The 21,693-nt window shown below is 44.5% G+C and overlaps 1 protein-coding gene and 2 long non-coding RNA genes across 9 annotated transcripts in view; 2 read left to right on the forward strand and 1 right to left on the reverse strand.

Annotated features, from left to right (window-relative positions):
- Positions 1-561: 561 nt before the first annotated feature.
- On the reverse strand, positions 562-11,625 carry LOC128342932 (uncharacterized). The gene is made up of 3 exons (XR_008315263.1): positions 11,488-11,625; positions 2,041-2,163; positions 562-719 (listed from the first exon to the last, which is right to left on the reverse strand). It is a non-coding gene; the product is annotated as an uncharacterized LOC128342932 (long non-coding RNA).
- Positions 3,835-5,999, forward strand: LOC128342929 (uncharacterized). The gene is made up of 2 exons (XR_008315260.1): positions 3,835-4,410; positions 5,675-5,999. It is a non-coding gene; the product is annotated as an uncharacterized LOC128342929 (long non-coding RNA).
- The window catches only part of LOC128342925 (E3 ubiquitin-protein ligase TRIM39-like), a 51,576-nt gene continuing 40,803 nt past the window's right edge, over positions 10,921-21,693 (forward strand). For 2 of the 7 annotated variants that reach the window (XM_053291121.1, XM_053291122.1), the window contains exons 1-2: positions 15,776-15,836; positions 17,732-18,153. In XM_053291121.1, coding sequence (XP_053147096.1) covers positions 15,788-15,836; positions 17,732-18,153 — 471 coding nt within the window. In that variant the 5' untranslated portion in view covers positions 15,776-15,787. Of the gene's footprint in view, positions 11,012-11,151; positions 11,471-12,346; positions 12,554-13,568; positions 13,695-15,775; positions 15,837-17,731; positions 18,154-21,693 lie in introns of those variants that run through there. The other 5 variants (XM_053291127.1, XM_053291123.1, XM_053291124.1 and 2 more) reach the window with 5 other exon arrangements.

Below are 21,693 nucleotides of genomic sequence, written 5' to 3' on the forward strand. Positions count from 1 at the left end.
GTTGGCCAATGTGCCTGCACAAGAAGCTTACTGATGAGCTGGAAATACAAAAGGCAGGCATAAAAATGGAAGGAAAGACAGAACACAAAGGACAAATACAGGTGAGTAGCCCAGCCTTGTGGGGAAAACTAAAACTCAGAATGAACAGACTCACAACAGATCCAACAAAAGGCCTTTTAAACCATGTACAAAGTAAGAAGAAAGAAACAGCTGGCCTGTTGCTCTTTAAGGAATTTAAGAGTAATGAATCTGTGTTAAAAAAAGAATCTCAGTGTGCATATTGATGGTGAGCATCTTCAGTTTAAATATGCAGTATATTTAAAGTCTAATAATGAATTTCAGAAAGTGTTTCCAATTTCAAGATTACCAACTGATTATATCTGAAGGAATCCCAATATAGCTGATTATCTAAGGGTATGAATATTTTCACTGATTGTAATCTGGTGTGTCAATTTATAAATGTGAAAAGTATGTTATATATAGATTATGATAAATTTGAGACAGAGAGTCAGTCTCTTTCCCTCCCCCCTCTCCCTCCCCTCCCCAACCCATAATGGAGGCACACTTTCAGATGATCTAATTGAGTCTGTTGCACATGTGTTTTTCAGAACAGCATAGAAATTCATATTGGAGTTGAACACTTGGATCCGTCCATCTAGTTGAACATCTCAGGTTTCTTTTCTCTGTACACCCCCGTATCAATTGCTGTACCTCTTGACCTGGAATTGGTGAAAGAAGAGTCTTTGTTTCACTGTTATAATGAACTAGCATCACTTCATTATGGCAGGTGGATATATGCAGACAGGGGGGTTTCATAATGGTGTGTGTGTGTGTGTTTATACACTTGTGGTATGCATCTACCGCCCCACCCTGCACCACCATCCTCTATAGAATCCCTGTCAGTGAAGGCCAGTGTCAGACATAGAAGGTTTTGCCTCTACCATAATGTGGCAGTCATTCATTCATGTGATAGAAAGTGAGAATAAAACCTCTTCTGCAGACCCAACCCAAGCTGGCACCTAAGGTGACACTGCCTTGGAACCCTACAATGCACAGACCACACTGTGTGCCATGCACCAAACCTGCCATCTCCCCAATCTTCCCCCATTCCCAGCTTGATTCACACAGCATGTGCCTATTTCCTTTCCAGGCTGACTTTCCCACCTCCTTCCACCCTGATCGTGCCACCATCCATGCCAATTCACCCCCATCCCACAGTCCCCCAGTCTCCTCATCCACCTCATGCCAATTTGGTTTATGTGGCAGTGGTCACTGATACAACTCCTCCTCCTCCTCCTCCTCCTCCCATTTGTCCCACTTCCTGCCTTTTGAAAAATGCAGAAGGCAGATCATAGAATGATACTTGCCCCATGCCTTGCAGGGGACAGTCAAACAGGAGGGGGAAGACCAGTGTGGTGGCTGGGCAATACCACTGCTGCTAAAGTGTGTGCCGTCGAGTCGGTGTCGACTCCTGGCGCCCACAGAGCCCTGTGGTTGTTTTTGGTAGGATACAGGAGGGGTTTACCATTGCCTCCTCCTGCACAGTATGAGATGATGCCTTTCAGCATCTTCCTATATCGCTGCTGCCTGATATAGGTGTTTCCCATAGTCTGAGAAACATACCAGCGGGGATTCGAACCGGCAACCTCTGGCTTGCTAGTCAAGTCATTTCCCCACTGCCCCATTAGGTGGCTGCCACTGCTGCTAGCTGCTGTTAATTACTGAGGTGGTTGGTGAGGAGGAGGCAATAGGCCAGTGGAGACAGCTAATCCTCTGCCTCTGCCAATTTGCCACCTGGGGTAACCACCTCAATTTGCCTTATTATTTATTATTCATCAAACTTTATCAAAATTTTCATCAAAATTTATTATTCATCCAAAGGAGTCTGGCCATGCTCCTTCATACCTCCTGCTTATTCTAGCCATTGAGCATGCATATATCCCCCCCACCCACCCACCCACCCCGTGTGGTTTTGTGAATTGCCAGCTCCATAAAGGAGTGGTGCCAAGAAACGAAACGTGTCCCCAGAATACTCCTTACCCTTCATGATTCTGTAAGTGAAGCAGACTTGCTCATCCTTGATGGCTGTGCACTTGTGTCTAGGTGGACTGCACGGTGCCCCTGGCTCCATAGAGGCACAGCGCCGACAATTCACAGCACCTGCTAATAAAGAGACACTTTGAAAAAAATTCTAATGGCTCTCTGTTCACAGCAGCCTTACAGGAGTGGCCTATACAGCAAGTCTACCCTCTTTAAAGCCCTATTCAGACATTACGCTGTACGTGCATACAGTTCTGGTTGCCATATCTCAGAAAGGACACTGTAGAACTGGAAAAGGTGCAGAAGACAGCAACTAAAATGACTGAGGGCTAGCACCTCCCTTACGAGGTAAGGCCTTGCGAGGAGAGCTGGTCTTGTGGTAGCATTGCTACTGTAGCAAGCATGTATTGTCCTCTTTGTTAAGCAGGGTCCACCCTGGTTTGCATTTGAATGGGAGACTACGTGTGAGCACTGTAAGATATTCCCTCTCAGGAGATGGGGCTGCTCTGGGAATAGCACCTGCATGCTTGCCTGCAGAAGGTTCCAAATCCCCTCCCTGGCATCTCCAAGATAGGGCTGAGAGAGACTCCTGCCTGTAACCTTGGAGAAGCTGCTGCCAGTCTGCGTAGACAATTCTGAGCTAGATGGGCCAGTGGTCTGACTCAATATATGGCAGCTTCCTATGTGGAAGATAACATTTGAGTCTTTTTAGTTTAGAAAAAAGTAATTTAGGGGAGACATGATAGAGGTGTATAAAATTATGCACGGTGTGGTCAGAATGGATAGGGAGAAGTTCTTTCCCCTGTATCACCACACTTGAACCAGGGGTCATCAGGCTCAGACTGGCCCACAGGGCATATTCCCGATGTGCCTCACCTGCGGGGTGCCCCTGAGCCCCGCTGCACTCAGCAGCAGTGAATACTCCCACCCTTAAGTACCCATTCTGCTCAAAACCCAGCGCCCTCCCCACATACATTCCACCACCCTCTCAATGCCCCCAGTCTGGTCCTGGGGGTCATCCCATGAAACTGATTGCCAGGAAATTTAGGACTGACAAAAGGAAGTACTTCTTTCACACAGCACAGAATTAATCTACGGAATCCTTTACCATGGAATGTGGTGATAGCCACTTGCTTGGATGGCTTTAAGCAAATCATGGTGGACAAGTCTTTCAATGGCTACTAGTATTGATGGCTATAGGCTACCTCCAGGCTCAGAGGCAGGAGGCCTCCAAGCACCAGTTGCAGGGGAGCAACCACAGGAGAGTGGGCATGCCCTCATTTCATGCCTGTGGACTTCTCAGAGGCATCTGGTGGGCCACTGTGGGAAACAGGGTGCTGTACTAGATAGGCCTTGGGCCTAACCCTCTTCTTATGTTCTTATCTGTCCCTGGGAACCTACATGGTTTTGTGTAAATGACTAGTGTTCATTTAAAGGTGAACCTGGGTGCAGGCCCCCTGACATACAAGATATAAACAGGAAGTATACTGCTGAACCTGTGTTCAACATATCATATGAATAACTGTATCTGCATAGATTTGTGCCTGTTTGCACCATGCACAGATTGTACGAGTGATTAACATGTGAAAAGTGGAATACAGGAACTATTAAAGGAATGGTGCCATATCTTGCCTCATATATGAGAATTTTCTCATTTCAAAACTTAGGAACCTGACTCCGCTGTGACCTCCGTGATCACAAGCAAAGGTGAAGTGTTTCACTTCCCCCACACTGTGCCCCCAGAGGTTGAGATTTGCCCAGGTAATCATATTCTTGACAACCATTTCCATGGCAGCCATCCAGATACTTCCAATGAAGGAATTTATCTCAGAAGACTTGGGGTCTGGGAGAAAACCTTGACTTTTCAAAGCTGCCAGTACCTGAAAGTGCAAGGGGAGGCTTAATGTGTGTCTGAGCACAGAGAGATGTATTGCACCCTTTGGTTCCCCTAAAACTCTTCTCTTACGCAGGTCGTAATGATATTGTTAGTTAGTTCACATCATCATAAAAAAAATTCCAGAGGGCTGTGTGTCCTCCATAGACATTCGAATTTGTCTTCGCTTGTTTGTGAGAAGGTATCCTGGAAGAATCCCCAGACTACTTTCTGATCCCATTTCATAATGCAGATTGGGAGCATCACTTCTGAACAAGAGAGGGGGAAGGGGAGAATAGCACCTGTATGCTAGTGGCATCTCTCTCCTACCTCTCTAAGGTGCGACTTACCTCCTTGTCCAAGGCTGAGGAAAACACAGACAGTAAGAAGGCAAACCTGGGCCACAGAAGGCCTTTGAATCACCAGGAAGAAGCTGCCCTCCATTGGATGGCCTTTTGGCATGGAAAAAGAGACACTAACCTCTCCTCAGTGGCCAGGTGAGCTTTTATACCTGTCACAAAACACACCTACACTTCAGAGATCAACCTGCCCTTTTGGAGGTGGATCAAAAACATGGGTGATGGGGCCATATCTCAGTGGTAGAGCATTTGCACATCCCAGGTTCAACCCCTGGCTTTCCCATGTAGCGCTGGGAAAGACTCCTGCCTGAAAACCTTGGAGAGCCACTACCAGGCAGTTTAGACCATACTGAGCTAGATGGACCAATGATCTGAATCGACATATAAGGCAGCTTCCTCTGTTTCTGTGTCATGAGAGATCACTGCTGACCTTTTGAGTCCTGGAACTCTAAGCAAAATACAGATGATAGCTTAGTGGTAGAGCTCCTGCTTTGTGTGCATAAGACAAAGACACATTTGCTGAAGGCACATTGATTCACCCAGGCTTTTAATTAGATGTATGGTTTAAATTTTTAATGCTGGTTTAAATGATTTTAATGTTAATGTTTTTAATGTTTAATTGATTTTAATTGTTCAATTGATTTAGTTCTGATTTTAACTGTTAAACTTATTTTAATTGTTTTTATTTGTTGTAAACCGCCCTGGGCCATTTTGGAGGGGTGGCATATAAATCAAGTAAATAAGGTCCCAACTTCCATCCCTAGCATCTTCAGGCAAGTCAGAGCTAGAGTCCCATCTGAAACTGTGGAGAGCCATTGCTTTCCATTGTAAATGATACTGAGCTAGATGGACCAATGATCTCAGTAAAAGGTAGCTTCCTATTTTCATTTTCCAAACATTAAAACACCTCCTCCTCCCCGCTAAGTCCTCGATTTCTAGGACCACCAGACTGTACTTACATTTCACTCATTGCTTGACAAGGGAGGGGGGAGCCCAATCAAGGCACCCCCATATAATGGAATGGGTGTTCACAGATGGAAAACAATAACTCTGTCATTCCACTTTCAACACTCATGGGTGGGCGGGTAGGACACACTCTTCTCTACCATGCCCACATGTTCAACTTGTCCTGTATCACGTGGCCATTATTGATGGAACTTGCAACCTTCTGTCTTCCAAGTTTCAACACCTTGTTATCTTACTGTACCCAAATGTTCTGCTCCCTCTGAACCTTCTCATCTAGCTCAGTCTCCTTGTCTTTTAAAAGAGGCGCAGTGTCCTCTCCCACACCCACATTTCTCTTTAAAAGGAAGAAACAGGAGACAAGAGTTCCAGCACTGAGTATATTGTTACACTGTATTGTATATTTATTTATTACACTTCTTTCCTTCTTATCCTTTAGGAAAAAAAACTCAGAGCAGCTATCTGTGAGGCTCCCACGATCTCCCACTTGAGTACTGCTGAGGTTCACACCTCCTTTGCTTCCCCAGCTACTGTATGACTTGGTCCTCCCAGATCATCTGATGGGCTTATTTTTGCTTTGGCCAATGTCTGCTGGCACAAGTGATAAAGAGTCTTTAAGTTCATGTGCAGACATAATTCTTCAGAAAGGCACAGCAGCATGAGACCTTTCCGCACAATCCTTATGTTGTGCATTAAATGTGCGTTGCTTCTCATTGGTTGTGCTTACTTGGCACGTTCGTATGAATAAATGTTTATTTTCAAGGCTTCACTCCTGTTGAAATGTTAGCACTTTCCCTGAGTGCATCATGTTTTATATCAGGGAATGTATGATTTTTCTCTCAGGATCTGTAGCCTTATTCAGACATTATGTTAAATACATAGACAATCTGAGTAGAGTGACTGTGCTCAGATTGTATATGTATTTAGTGCACACGTGTATAGTTCTGCATGCATGTACAATTACTTACACAATATGTTCAACTAACATAGCATACTTCCTATCTCTACCCTATATTTGAGGGGACCTGTGCCCAGGTTCACTTTTTAAATGAACATATGTACAATCATTCATACAAAAACACATACATGTGTGCAGACACCTGTATATAACGCCAGAATTATAATGCCAAAATCAAGCTTCAAACAACTGCAAATGCACTGTGAGCTTTTTTTTTTTTTTTAATGTAGGTGTGGCTCTGGCATATTAGCAAATATAGAACTGGGATATGCTATTCCTCATTGGCTTCCACTTCCTCCTTACCCACCTCCTGTTTGAGAATGACGTGTCTAGCAGCTAGTTGCCTGAGGCAGGAGGAGGCTGCCCGGCTTCTGTCTCATACACTTGGCTTTGGGGCCCTTTCTTTCCCAGCACTAAGAGGAAGAGGAAGAGGCAAGCAAACAAGCAGCTAAAGACAGCACTTAGTTGCAGCAGCGTGCTTTCTTTTCCTTGTTCACCTTCCCCTTTACTACTATCACTGTGCATTTTCATCATCTTGAATAATTTGGGGTCATCTGCAAATTTAGTTACCTCACTACTCACCTCTGGCTCCAGATCAGATGTGAATAATTTGAATAGTACCAGTCCCAATACAAACCTTTGCGGGGTTCTACTGTTTTCTTCCATCCAGTGTGAATCCTACCTGGTTGCTCCTGCCCCCTGATTCTTGTTCTGTAACCAGTTATTCAGAAGAGGATCCATCACTTTATCCTAGGGCTGCTTTGTTTACTGAACAAAGTAATTTCACCAAAAAACCTTTTGGATGGCCAAATATATAATGTCTGCCTGTCAAATACTTGTTGACACTCTCAAAGAATTCTAATATTCTAAAGAGGCAAAACTTCCCTTAGCAGAGACCATAATGATTCTTGCTCAGCAAGGCATGTTCTTCATTATGTGAAATCTAACTTCAATAATGCTTTCCACCCACAACAACAATTCGGCTAATGGACCTGTAATTTTCCAACTCCCACATAATCCCCGTTTCAAAAAGTAACCTTATGTTGCCTACCTCCCAATTATCTATCTAGTATCATGTTTTTGTTAAAGGGTAAACTATTTAAGAATTTGCATGTGTATGCCATCAGGGCTTGATGATCTGTTAGTTCTTAAATTGTCAATTAGTCCTAGAACTTCATTTCATGCCACCTTGATTTGATTTAGTTCTTCAGACACCTGTAAGGTGCGGAGTGGCGGGGAGCAGTCCTGGTGGTGCTGATTTCTACCTGACATCTTCTGCACTGAAAACTGACACATAATTTTTCTTATCTTATGTTTATTTTATTTAATGAATTTATTTAGAACCATGCCTAGTCCCTACATTCCCAAACAGGAGCCACATCCCACTGGATCACTTTTGCATGAATAGAAAGTGACCTATTCTCAATGGTCAGGTTATTATTATTTTTTCTGCATCATATCACATATCTACATTCCAGAGATCAATCTGTGCTTTTGGAGAAAATGGCTCATGGACCACTGGACCATAAGGAACATTGCTATCTGTTTGAATGCCGGCCACCCTAACAAATATTAACATTCATTCCTCACCTGATCGTGGAGTTTCTGGGGCTGGTAGATCTGCCTAATATATTGCTCCTTGTTCTATGGCTTTCTCCCCCCCCCCTTTCTTAAGGGTCAAACTACATGTTATTTTAGAGTTGTGCTTTGTAAGCATGTAAAAAAAATTTTTTTAAGAGGTCAGGCAGCAACTGTTGCTGAAAGCATGTTTCATGCTCCCTCTTGTGGGGCACACCATACAAACAGCAAATAAACCTGTGTAAACTGCCCTGAGCCGTTTTTTGGAAGGGCGGTATAGAAATTGAATTAATAACAATAATAACAATAAACAGTGGCAGCATGCCCAGCTGCTGAGGCTGGCAACAAGGAAGTGGTGCTTGAGTATGTAATGCGGGGGGGGGGGGGCAGTGATGGGCTGGATGGCACCAATGCTGGCACCCACCCAAGGATGGAGCCAGTGACAGGGGTCGGGTGGCTGTTGCCATTTATCTGGAGCAGCCAAAAGCAGTGAGCTAGGGCTGTGCGTGAATGCACAAAGTGGGTTCTGCACATGTAGGAGAAGAGCCCTATTCAGATAGGATTCTATAAATGCATTTAGATGCTTGTATATATTTTTGTGTGAATGACTGTACATGTAATCATTTAAAAAGTGAACACAGGCCTGTCAAATTCAGGGAACAGATAGGAAGTGTGCCACTGTTCACATGTGTGAATAACTCCACACATGTTCAGATCTGTATATGCACATATTGTACTTGCATTGAACATATTGGTTGCCACATTCATCAGATATGAACTGATACAACACCTGGGGGCATAATTTCTTGATACAACACTTAACTCTGAGGGAGGCACTCTAGAGAGAATCCGGAAATGAGGGCAAGGGGTTTATGATCCACATATATAGGAGAGCCAGCGTGGTATAGTGGTTAGAGTGCTGGACTAGGACCAGGGAGACCCGAGTTCAAATCCCCATTCAGCCATGAGACTTCCTGGGTGACTCTGGGCCAGTCACTTCTCTCTCAGCATAGCCTACTTCCCAGGGCTGTTGTGAAAGAGAAACTTAAGTATGTAGTACACCGCTCTGGGCTCCTTGGAGGAAGAGCGGGATATAAATGTAATAATAATAATAATAATAATAATATAGAAAGCCAGCCAGCAACACAGGTGCCAGAGAAAGGGTAATACTATGGGGCTTTTAAACATTGACATCATGTAGCTACAATGCCTGGAGAAAAGGACCAGAAAAATAAAGTTCATTAAAGTAATCTTCCCACTCAAATACCTGGACATATTTACTCAAAAAGAAGTCATTGTGTTCAATGGGATTTTTCTCACTGGCATGTTTAGGATTGCAGCCTGAACAGGATTAGCATTACTGCAGCCATGCATTGGCTGCAGCAATCCTGCAACAGGATTAGCATTACTAATTACTAACAGTATTAGCATTACTTCACAGCCTGTGGTGAAATGATACAATAGTGTATAGAGCAGAAATATTTTTCTGTAAATTAGCTTGGAACACAGTGAAGTTGTCAATCATGGGTGGCAGAGTGTGACAGTTGGGAGTTAATAGTGGAGAACAGGAGGAGTGGATTTTGGGATCTGGTGAGAAGGACTCTCAAAAAGAGATGCTTTTAAGTTTAGACTCAAAAGATTAAAAATGGTCTATAATAAAAATTGAGAATAAGACAGTCTGTGACAAAGACTGGATAAAAAGGACAGTTCTGGGAAGGACCTGGGTTAAAGTTTGAAGCACTGAGTGAAACGCAGCCAAGCTCTGTAAAAAGAAACATCAATACTGCAACCAAGCAAGTTAGCAGTCCTACGTCATAGTAGTGTGATTGATTGATTGATTGATTGATTAAGTGCCATCAAGTCTGTGTCAACTCTTAGCGACCACATAGATAGATTCTCTCCAGGATTATCTGTATTCAGCTTGGCCTTTAAGGTCTCTCAGTGGTGCATTCATTGCTGTCACAATCGAGTCCATCCACCTTGTTGCAGGTCGCCCTCTTCTACTCTTTCCTTCAACTTTTCCCAGCATTATGGACTTCTCAAGGGAGCTGGATTTTCGCATAATGTGTCCAAAGTATGCTAGTTTGAGCCTGGTCATTTGCACCTTGAGTGAAAATTCTGGACTGATTTGTTCTCTGGTCATTTGTTTGTTTCCCTGGATGTCCATAGTATCCTCCAAAGTCTTCTCCAGCACCAAAGTTCAAAAAGTCCATACTTTTTCTATCTTGCTTCTTCAGAGTCCAGCTTTCGCATCCAGTGTGTCTAAATAACCTTTCCAAGACCTTCACTGCAACCCTGCCAAGTGCTAGTCTGCAGCGTATTTCTTGACTGCTGGATCCTTTACTGTTGACGGTCAATCCTAAAAGGCAGAAGCTATCCACCACTCAAGTGTCTTCATTGTCTCTTCTGAGGCTGGTTGCTGTACCTGTTGTCATTAGTTTAGTCCTCTTTACGTTTAGTCGAAGTCCAATTTTTTCACTGAGCTCCTTGACTTTCATTACTAGAGCTTGCAGATCATCTGCATTCTCAGCTATCAGAGTGGTGTCATCACCATATTGCAGGTTATTGATATTTCAGTGACCTGTGTACACATTGTAGTGTACACAAACCTAAAACTTGGTTCTTGTTTTTGTTTGAAACATCTCTGACTCTGACTGATTCCCGTCAACAGCCTTCCCCGTGACAGCAACGTCACATTTAACAGGATAAGAAACCCCAAGCCTTACAGTGGCTTCATAACAAACAAATGGTGGCAGCGGAGAAACAGACGAAGTGAGCAAGCTTAGGTAACCTTAAAAGAGGAGAACATCTGGCAATAAACTTGGCACACACCGCAGAATCAGACCCAAACGCAACACAGCCGACTGAAACTTAGACTGAAGTCCCAAGCAAGTACATTGACCTGGGAATCAGTCCCACCACTGACTGAACTCAGACGGAGACGGATATACTTCTGAGCAGATTTGCCTAGAACTGCGCTGCTGCTCATCACCCTCCAAGATTGCTCAGGAAGGACGGAGGTCGAGGACAACTTCACCCGCCTCGCGTTTACTCAGAAGTGGATGCCCTGAATTCAGCCACCGTCGCTCCGCAGCAAGCAAGCGCCGCCCCTTTACACGCTGGCAAAATGAACGACCGAAAGGGGAACTTCGGAGAAGCGGGGGAAGCAAAAGACTAGGCCGCGTGTGTTACTCGGCTTAGGAAACACGTCTGCTTCCGGTGAGGGAATCCGAACTTCCGGTAAGGGGCCGCCGCCCGTATATGTCTGCTTTCTCAAAATTACTTTCTATCTCCATGGTGCCCGGCAGTGGTTAGAGAGGACTACTTCCTGGAACACCGGAGCCGCTTCCTGTGGAGGCGTTGGCAGAGGGCGGAGGATTGGGGCGGCGGGGGGGAGGGGGAAAAAGAGCAGGGTGGGCTTTTGTTGTTGTTGTAGTAATAGTAGTGGGAGGGTGGGGGACTAGCTAACAGCTCCGGTGGCTGAACCCGGAGCAGGCCCCTTGGGCGCCCCCACCCTCTCCCGAGCGGGACCTGAGCGGGTGGGGGTGGAAGGGAGGCCGGTGTGAGAAGGGAAAGGAGAAGCCTGTCGTAATTACTCGTGATGCGTCCCTGCTGCCTGAAGGAGCTGGGGGCTTTGCACGGCCTACCGTAATTACCCTCTCTGAGGCCCCCCCAAACATTTTCTCCAATACCCACCAGGTATGTTTCAGACCTACCTTTATTATTCTCTCCACACATCACGAAGGTCCTCTGCTTTCCCTAGCACCTCTGGTCTTGAACGGTAGAGTCAACTTTAAAGGTTTATCTAGGCTCTTCTAGGTAACAGTCTTCTAGGTAGACACTGCTACCGTTTATCCTCTGACTCCCTTGAAATCAACTTCCCCATATACACTAGGTTGTAGGTATTTTTCAGACTTACCTTAATCACTCTCACTACCGTTGATCACATGCTAGAGCTACAACTACAGATATTTATATACTGCTTTTCAAAAGTTCCCAGTAGTTTACATAGAAAAAGTAGTAAGATGATTTGCTGTCCCAAAAGGGTTCACAGTCTAAAAAGAAATACAAGGTAGACACTTGCAATAGTCACTGGAGGGATTCTGTGCCAGGGCTGGATAGGGACAGTTGCTCTCCCCCTGCTAAATATGAGAGAATTGCCTCTTTAAAAGTGCCTCTTTGATCATAAGAACAGCCCTGCTGGATCAGGCCCAAGGCCTATCTACTCCAGCATCCTGTTTCACACAGTGGCCCACCAGATGCCAGTTAGCAGGGTTTACTGATGTGGTGTAATGGCTAAGAGAGTAAGCTGGAAAGTCTCTGTTTCAAAGCTGCCTTCAACCATGCAATTAAAGCCTCTGTCCAGCCATGATTCTTTTAAGTGGCCTTGGGCAAACTTGTATTTTTCCACCATCACTTCTCATTTGCAGTAAGAAGATAATGTTAACTTACGTTACAGCACTGTTACAAAAGTTACTTGATAATACTGAATACATGAAGTATGCTGAATACCTGGAGTATGCTATATAAATCCAAAGTATTATTGTTCTCTCAATACTTTTTCTTTTGGCATAGCAAGTTTGAATGTCAAAGTGTATGGGAAAGAAAACATCTCATATGATACCTTGGTGCTGAAGAGCTGGAAGGGAACTAAACAGCCATCACTTAACATCTTTGCTGTGACGTTGAGCCAGGCTATCGCTAGCGCCCTAAAGAAAAATTTTCTCGATCTGAAACTGCAGTCAGAGAAAAAATGGCACATACCGACCAAGCAAGGGGTAGGTAGGTACCAGATACCTCCAAAGAGCTCTACAGTTCTTGTCTGGGGTGCTTCTAGAGCATTTTAGTTGAATGTTTTTGCAAGCTTTGAATTAAACACAACTGCACTATATCCTATCCACATGCTGAGTGATTCTGGGTTGGTGGGGCTAACCTTTGCAGCTACCTAAAGAGGCTGTAAAATCTATTTTCTTGGAAAATGTATTTGCCCAGGATATCTTTAGGCCAAGGATATCTTGTTTTAGGGCAGGGGGTTAGACTGAATGATCCTCTCCATCCTTTCATTTCTGTGACCTGTGCTTTGGTGATTATACACTGCTTTGACAATGTAAAGAGCATGGCAAATTTCTTGAAATGTGAAGAATGGTCACTTTATGATTTCTTAGTTGAAATGTGTTCACTTTTTGATTGTTTAGTTGAGAAACACTATGATGCAGTGAACAGACTGTTAGATGTGACCCAGGCACCGCGGTGGGGGGGAGTGGCAGTGAGAGACACCTTTAAGGGTAAATTAATAAGTGTTTACTGCCACGCTTGAACCCTGCTCAGAGCAGCAGCACACCACCTACTCCGCCACTCACCTGGCTGCCGGCGGGGGATTGGCCCCACAGAGGCAATCCCCTTCCGCAGAGGCTACTGGGCTGTGTGCTGTTGCTCCAAGCAGTGGTCAGGTCCAGCGAGAGCGGTGGTAAGCACCTATATTTACCTTTTAAAGGTGCCTCTCACTGTAGTTCCTGCACCAGCCATTATTGATGAGAACTTGAGAGACAAATTTCTGTTTCGTCACAAATATCATTGAGATGCTTTAAACAAATATTTTCTGTACCTAACTTATTTGTTAGAGATGCAAGGATAATGTGAGTTTTATATATTAACTTGTCCTGATCCACTGGGTGAGGAGGGGATATGACACATTAATTCTTAGGTCTAGTTCTGGAGATACTTAACTGCTTTGGATGACTGAATCATTCTTGAGGTGATCTTTTTAACAGCAGTATCTTTCTATTTATCTTCTCAGCTGCCAGCTGCTCAAATCCTGTAAAATGCCTGTGCCCTGTTGAGCATCTTAGCATCTGCTCCCCAGCTGTCACCTTCATTTTTGTGGACTTTTAAGTGTGCTCTCTTAAACGATCAGCTCTACAAAGTAAGTATAGCTAATCTCCTTATTTGGAGAATGGACCACTGTTGTGTTCCTTGACCAAGACATAAGAGCCTTCCTGGATCAGGCCAAGGCCTCTTTAGTCAAACATCTTGCTCCTGATAGTGGCTATCCAAATGTCTCTGGGCATTCCCCCCTCTCCCACTCTTGCTTCCCTGCAATTGCTATTCAGAGATGTTCTGCCTCTGAAGGTAGCATACAACTGTCAACTAGTAGCCATTGATAGACTTAGTCCTCCATGCATTTGTCCAAACACCACCATCTAAGTGGTGACTATCACCACATCTTGTGGGCAGTGAATTCTTCAGACTAATTATATGCTGTGTGCAGAACTTCCTTTGGTCTGTCCTAAATTCCTGCTGATCACTTTTATTAGATTATCCCTGGTTCTGGTGAGGTGAGAGATGGGGAGAAAATCTTCACAGTGCAGTTTGGATTACTATAGTGCACTCTGTGTGGAACAGCCTTTGAAGAGTATCACGAACTTAAACTGTACAAAACATGGCTTGCAGGGTTCTCACTGGGACCATGGTGTGGGAGCATATTACTCCCATCCTTAAAGAACTGCATTAGCTGCCCATATGTTCTGGGTCCAATTCAAGGTGCTGGTGATTAAAGCCCTTAATACAGGGCTTGACAAATCCCAGGCGTCATGGAGCCATGATCCTTTGAAACTTAACTGAAGTGCCTAGACTAGCATATTCAGAAGCAGAGTTATGTCATAAAATCTTTGTTTGACCCAGGCAGCCCTGTTTCTGCTCTAAGTATGATACTTATAAAGGGGATAAAGAGAACCCATTTGCCCTCCCCTCCACAATGTTAGTCACTAAGTCTAGTAATTTTGTCAAGTGTCCTTTTTCTGGCTCCTAAATTTCTGGACTGGTTACCAGATCTGCTAACTGAGCAAAGAGGCACCTTTTTTAAAGTAGTAAATCTCTTTATTTAGTAGGGGGAGAGCAACTGGCCCTATCCAACCCCAGCACAGCATCTCTCCAATGGCTGTTGCTGGTGTCTATCTTACATTTCTTTTTTAGATTGTGAGCCCTTTGGGGACAGGGAGCCATTTTATTTATTTATTTATATTTCTCTATATAAACCTCTTTGGGAACTTTTGTTGAAAAGCGGTATATAAATATTTGTTGTTGTAGTAGTAGATCTAAAGAATATTTGTCAAAGCCTGCCTTTGTGGCTTAGGCTCCAAATATCTGAAGGACAGCTTTTTTCTTCGGGTGATTGCCAACCACATAAGATGAGCAGAAGGGGTTCTGTTCCAGCTGCTGAGACCAAGTGAGGCTTGGTTGCAGGGATGTGCAGAATGTTTTGCACTCAGAATGGACTGCCTCGAAATGGGCAAATGAAGGGCTGGTTCTATCGGACAAGCTCGACCGCTTGTTCTGACAGCGCATTCCGGGCATTTGCGTTCCATTCCACACATGTTCTGCACATCCCTACTTGGTTGTCATGCACATGGCCTTCTCTGCGATTGCCTCAGATTGCAGCAGTCTCCCCATGGTTGTTCTCTTCCTCCTAGTCTTGTCTGTCTTTTGGTAGCAGGCAAAAGCAGTAATGTTCTCTTGTGCCATTGGTCTTTCATTGCAGTGCTGGTTTGATGCAGTGAATATTTAATATATCCCTCTCTTTAATAGTCTTTTTCTTTAACTCTGTGGTACAGTATTTTATATATTGAATTTTAAAGTTTGTTAGCTGTGTTGGAATATGATAAGGCAGAGTATAAATAATAAATACAGAGGAGTGGGGTGTTCTAGGGCATGTTCTCAGTTCATATGAACTAACACTGTGGCCCAAAGAGCCTAGCTACCATCCCATGCAAATTGTGTACTCTGGAAGGCACACCAGAATCCTCCCAGTATTCAACTGTTCTTTGACAAACTAATTGACATAGAAAGGATTCTGTGACAGTAGTTTTAAAACCACACATCCTGAGGACTTCTCTGAGTAGAAGCTACTAATTAATCCTGGGATTAAAGAGATGAGCAAAATTCGCTTTGCTGTTGATTTTGTTTTGTATTTTGTTACTCACTACCACCCTCTGGTTCTAGGGTCCCCTACAATCCTTAATGAGAACTACAGCCTCCACTTTCTCAGCCCTGCATTGCATATTTCTGGGTAAAAATCCATTTCTTAACCCACTTTAAAATTCTTAACATATTTTGTTTGGATCTAGGAGAGTAACGAAACACAGATCCCCATCTTAGCCCAATAGTTTCTTACTTTTGTTATTGAGGGGACAGGGCCATCAAGCTACAGGCCTAAGTCTTTTTCACAGTAGGTAACCAGTTCAAACCAGATTCAGCTTAGACGTGCTAGTTCAGCCCCATTAAGGAGAAGGGACCTCCAGTTTGGAGGAAAAACCTTTATCCTGGATTGGCCAGTTACACACCAGAGATACACTGACTCTTTCCCTTGGATCCCAGAGCTGTCTATCTCTGGAAGAGTGGGAAAGCCTTCCCCTTTTTGTATCACAATAAAATAGGGGACAAGAACCCCTCCATTTTGTCAGGAGTGCAGTCTTGAGTTGCCAGCAAGTAGGCACCTTGTCACCAGATGCTACTTGTGTCCAGAAAGGGAGAAGTTGCAGGGATTAATGCTCCCTCAGTCAAGGTCTGGCCTACTGCTAGTCTAGGTAAAGCTTAGTGCTAGCTAGCTAGCTAGTTAATGCTTTTGTATTTTCTTTTGTGCCTGTCTTTACTTCCAGTTCCCCTATTTCCCACCAATTCCTTATTCCGTGTGCAACCCTTGTTTCTTAATAAAGTACATATACTTAGAAGTGGCTTCTAGTGGTGTGCATGGTTCGGTTCGGAGGCCATTGCCAAGGCCTCCAAACCGGTCCGAAATTCTGGGGGTTCAGTTCGGCACGGTGGGGGGAGTGTGTGTCTTTAAGGGGGTGGTGGTAGTACTCCCCCCCCCCCGCCGCCACTCTTCCCCCTCCGGCGCTGGCACTTTTCCAAACATTCTTGGGGCGGCAGAGTTCCTCCCTGCCGCCCCTGCCCCCGTTGTTGTCCTTGCTAGCTTAAAAGCAGGAAGAGCTGGTGGCGTGCATGCGTTCTTTGCGGCGCGCACGCTTGTCTCTGCCGCTGGCGCGCTCACACCAAAACTCTTTCTCATGGGCCTTGTAAGGTTATTCACTACTGTTGAGTTGTTTCTGAATAATACATTGTTGTCTAGAACTGGGTTGTGTGGGCTTTGGTTGTGCAGTGCCTGTAAGTCCCAAGCCAGACAGTTCTAGGTTGCTGAAGTGTGTCAGCCTGGTCAGCAGAGGCTTTAGATGGGTCTTCAACTGGTGGCAGCCTACCTTGAAGGAATGGCATTGCTCCTAGATTTGGGATCAGAGCAATCTCTCTACTGAGAGGTAGGTTGCTGGAAAGCACAGAGTAAGCCCCGTTTCGTCACAAGGAGCCAGTCCCCAAATTTGGGAGCCAGACCGTGGTTGCTTAACAAAACCACTGAACTTGGTGACATACATTGTGGAGGGGGAGGTAAATGAGCATCTCTTTATCCCCTTGATAGTGCTGCCTGTGGCAAAAAGTAAATAAATCATAAAATGATTTTAATGGTTTTACAACCTTACCTCTGAATATCCTGGTTTAGGTGCCATGATTAAATGTCTAGGTGCAGTTGCTCCCTGGCACCTGGAATTTGTTAACCTCTGTCTTAACCATCCTGATTACAAGTACCCAATGGGGTGCTTGAAAAAAGATTTAAGAGCCACTTAATCTTTATTAACTAGTTTTGGAATGGTAATTTCAGACAGGCTCTGTCCAGAAGAGACGGACCCATATGCCATCTTATCATTCACCCATTGAATTGTGAGGAAGCTCTTGCACCTATAGAAATGGTGATGCAGAAGAGATTTGCATCTGATCAGTGCCTGGCTGGGAGAGCACTGGGAGCTGCATGTACACTACTCCAAGTTTCCCAAACGAAGTGTGGAATAAGATACATGAAGAAGAATCTTGAGGCTGGCTTGGTTCTGACTGTAATATTTTTCCTTTTCTTTCCAGGAGCCATGGCCACCACAAATCCTCTGGAGAACCTCCAGGTAGAGGCTAGCTGTTCTGTCTGCCTGGAGTACCTTAAAGACCCCGTGATCATTGACTGTGGGCACAACTTCTGCCGGGTCTGCATTACCCGCTGGTGGGAGGAGTTAAACCGTGACTTCCCATGCCCCGTCTGCCGTAAGACTTTCCGCCACCGCACACTGAAACCCAACCGACAGCTGGGCAACATGGTGGAGATAGCCAAGCAGCTGCAAGTCACCAACAAGCGCAAGGTGCGGGACGAGAACTTGTGTGAGAAGCACAACGAAGTGCTTCGCCTCTTCTGCAAAGAGGACCAGGAGGCAGTTTGTTTGGTGTGCGAAATCTCCCATGAGCACCGCTCTCACACAGTCGTGTCTCTGGATGATGCTTCCCTGGAGTATAAGGTATTGTTGGGAGCTTCTTAAAAAGAGAGAAATTGGGAAGGGCATGGCTAGCAATGGATTGGTTTGGATTATCTGTCCAATTGGCCCTGCCTACCATGTGAAAAGGATCACCCCTCCCTGTTTCATTTATCCTAATCAGTATTATTATTATTATTATTTTACATTTATATTCCGCTCTTCCTCCAAGGAGCCCACAGCGGTGTACTACATACTTGAGTTTTTCTTTCACAACAACCCTGTGAAGTAGGTTGGGCTGAGAGAGAAGTGACTGGCCCAGAGTTACCCAGCAATTATCATGGCTGAATGGGGATTTGAACTCGGGTCTCCCCGGTCCTCATCCAGCACTCTAACCTCTATACCACGCTGGCTCCCATGCGGGGAGGTGTTTTATCTGACACTATCATCCTCCATGTGATTAGGTGATATCGAGGGGGATGTGTACTTCTCTTAGGTGGTAGGTGGGGCACATTGGACGTATAATCCAAAATGGCGCAGTGTGATGCATGCATTTCTTATAGGTTTTCCCAGCTTTGGTAGTAAGTCCTTTTGTTGGTTGGCACAATAGCCAGTGAGATTGCACAGTGTTCATGACATGACTGGGAATAAGAAAGTAGCAGAGGTTGAGGTATGGAAAGGCTTAAAAATGTGGACCAAGAGCTAGTTCCAATGATATATCCCCCAGTAAATGTGAGTATGAAGGGGACACTCATCGAGTGCACTCGTTGGGACATCCCAGTGCCCTTCTAGCAGATCCTTTTATCACATGAGGGGGAAGAGACTGTTCACCTGAATGTTTAGACAAATACTTGGAACATGAGTGTATAAGGGCCATTTAGATGAACAGCTCCCTTGCCCCACACATACATGTAATAAAGAGATGAGCTCGGAAGGCACTGGAACATCCACGTGTGCTGGGGGCTGTAATGTTGGAACTGGCCCATAGCACTTGAAATCTGATGTAGGAACTAACTGGAATCCAGTTCAGAGACTGGAGGGTGATGCAGGTTTTTTTCTAAGTAACTCAGGGACAGTGAATAGGAAGCATAATTAATGTAAAGAGAATTGATTTAAAATTAATCTAATATCCAAAAATTGAGCAATCCACTGAAATCATTTAGTTTTTCTGATCCATGGACAGCATTTGTTTTTGTAATTTACAACCAGAGAATTCATAATTATTAGCTCAAAGAATCAGAGTCTAAGTAGAAACAACTTTCTAGCCTGTTTTACTACAGACTATGCTCATTTAGAACTCTACTCCTTTCTTTCTTTCTTTCTTTCTTTCTTTCTTTCTGTACATTTATATCCCACACTTCCTCCAAGGAGCCCAGAGCGGTGTACATGGTTATGTTTGTCCTCACAACAACCCTGTGAGGTAGGTTAGGCTGAGAGATATGCAACTGGCCCAGAGTCACCCAGTGAGCTTCATGGCTGAATGGGGATTTGAACTCAGGTCTTCTCGGTCCTAGTCCACCACTCTAACCACCATGCCAGGCTGGCTCTCAGACCTGCTAGTCAGATTGTAGGATCACTGTTTGTATCAAGACATAGAGCCTGTGATTTTTGTGAGCCATGAAGGGCAGTACAACCCACTGCTTGGAGGTTGTTTAGGTGAGTTGACAAACAAGAACAACCCTGCAGGATCAGGTCCAAAGCCTATCTATTCCAGCATTCTGTTGGCAAGAGATGAGGGCATGCCCTCTCTCTTGCTGTTGCTCCCCTGCAACCGATATTCGGATGCATCCTGCCTAGATTGATTTTCAGTCCCAGTTTCTCTCATCACCTCAAATTGGCCCAGTTCTTCAGCCTCCAAGCGGGGATATGGTCAGTATTCTCCATGAAGACAGATGCAAAGAACTCATTCAGCTTCTCTGCAGTATCTTTATCGTCCTTCAATAATCCCTTTCACTCCCTCATCATCTAAGGGTCCAACCACTTCTCTGGCAGGTTTCCTGCTTTCTGCTGTATTTTAAACAAACTTTTGTTGTTCCCCTTGACAATTCTAGCTATATGCTCCTCAAATTCTCTTTTTGCATCCCTTATTGTCTCCTTTCATTTCTTTTGCCAGTTCATGTTCCTTTTTGTTCTTTTCATTTGGGCAGGACTTTCATTTTCTAAAGGAAGTCGTCTCCTTTTATATAACTTCCCTGACTCTACTTTAGCCATGCTGATGTCCTCCTGAACTTGGTGACACCATTCTTCCTCCTTCGTATATGTTCCAACTGAGCTTTTATTATTGTGGTTTTAAATCCATGCTTTCTGGAGTGATTTGACCTCCTGACTTGCCCTTTCAGCTTCCATTTTCCCAGCACCCTCAATTTTTTTAGAAGTTTCCTCTTCTGAAGTCCAGTGCATCTGTGTTGGACTTGCTTGGCAATGCTCCACTCAAATATAAGTTGAATTGAGCCACACTATGGTCTCTGTTTCCCAGTGGTTCTACAACTCTGACATCTTGCATCAGGTTGTGGGCAGCCCCCAGGATGAAGTCCAAGGTTGCCTTCTCTCTGGTTAGTTCTGCAATCAACTATTCTAAGGCATAGCCATTTAGCATGTCTAGAAATATGGCCTCTGTCAATACCTGCATGTGAATATGCCCAGTCTGTGTCAGGGTAATTGAAACCACCCATTATTACAGCTCTGTCTCTCTTCGACTCCTCTCTGATTTGCTTCTCCAACTCCAGGTAACTCTGTTTTGATCTGGAGGGTGAAAGCATGTCCTTAGTAACACATTTCCTTTCAGTCTTCGTATAGTGATTCTGTGATTCTGTGATCCATAGTGATTCTGTGGAGGACTCCAGTCCTCCTAGGTTTTCTAGCTTGTTGGATTCTATCTCTTTAACATTCAGTGCAAATCCACCACCACCCCTGTGGTGGTGGATTTTCTGTAGAGTTTGCATCCAGGAATAACAGTGTCCCACTGGTCCTCAACGTTCCACTAGGTTTCCCACTATATCTATGTTTTCATTGGCAACCAAGCACTCCAGCTCGCCCGTCTTGGCTCAGAGACTTCTGGCATTGGTATATAGACACCTGGCACTGGTGTGTGCTATCTCTCTTACTGTCATTTGACGTTTTTGACCAGCTAAGAATATAAGAAGAGCACTGTTGGGTCATCTCCAAGGCCTATTTAGTCCAGCATCCTGTTTCACATAATGGCCCACCAGATACCACTGGGAGCCTACAGGCAGGAGTTGAGGACATACCCTCTCTCCTGCTGTTACTTCCCTGCAACTGGTATTCAGAGGCATCCTGCCTCTGAGACTGGAGGTGACCTATAGCCTTCCAACTACTAGCTGTTATCCAAACCCCTCTTAAAGCCATCTAGGTTGTTGGCTGTTACTACATCTTGTGGCAGAGAATTCCACAAGTTAATTATGCTTTGTGTGAAAAAGTACTTCCGTTTGTTGGTCCTCAATTTCCTAGCAATCAATTTCATAGGATAACCCCTGGCTCTAGTGTTATGTGAGAGGAAGAAAAATTTCTCTCTGTTCACTTCCTCTGCATCATGCATGATTTTATAGACAGCAGTCGTCTTTTTTC

Source organism: Hemicordylus capensis, chromosome 2 (genome assembly GCF_027244095.1).
Source record: "Hemicordylus capensis ecotype Gifberg chromosome 2, rHemCap1.1.pri, whole genome shotgun sequence".
Lineage (NCBI taxonomy): Eukaryota > Metazoa > Chordata > Lepidosauria > Squamata > Cordylidae > Hemicordylus > Hemicordylus capensis.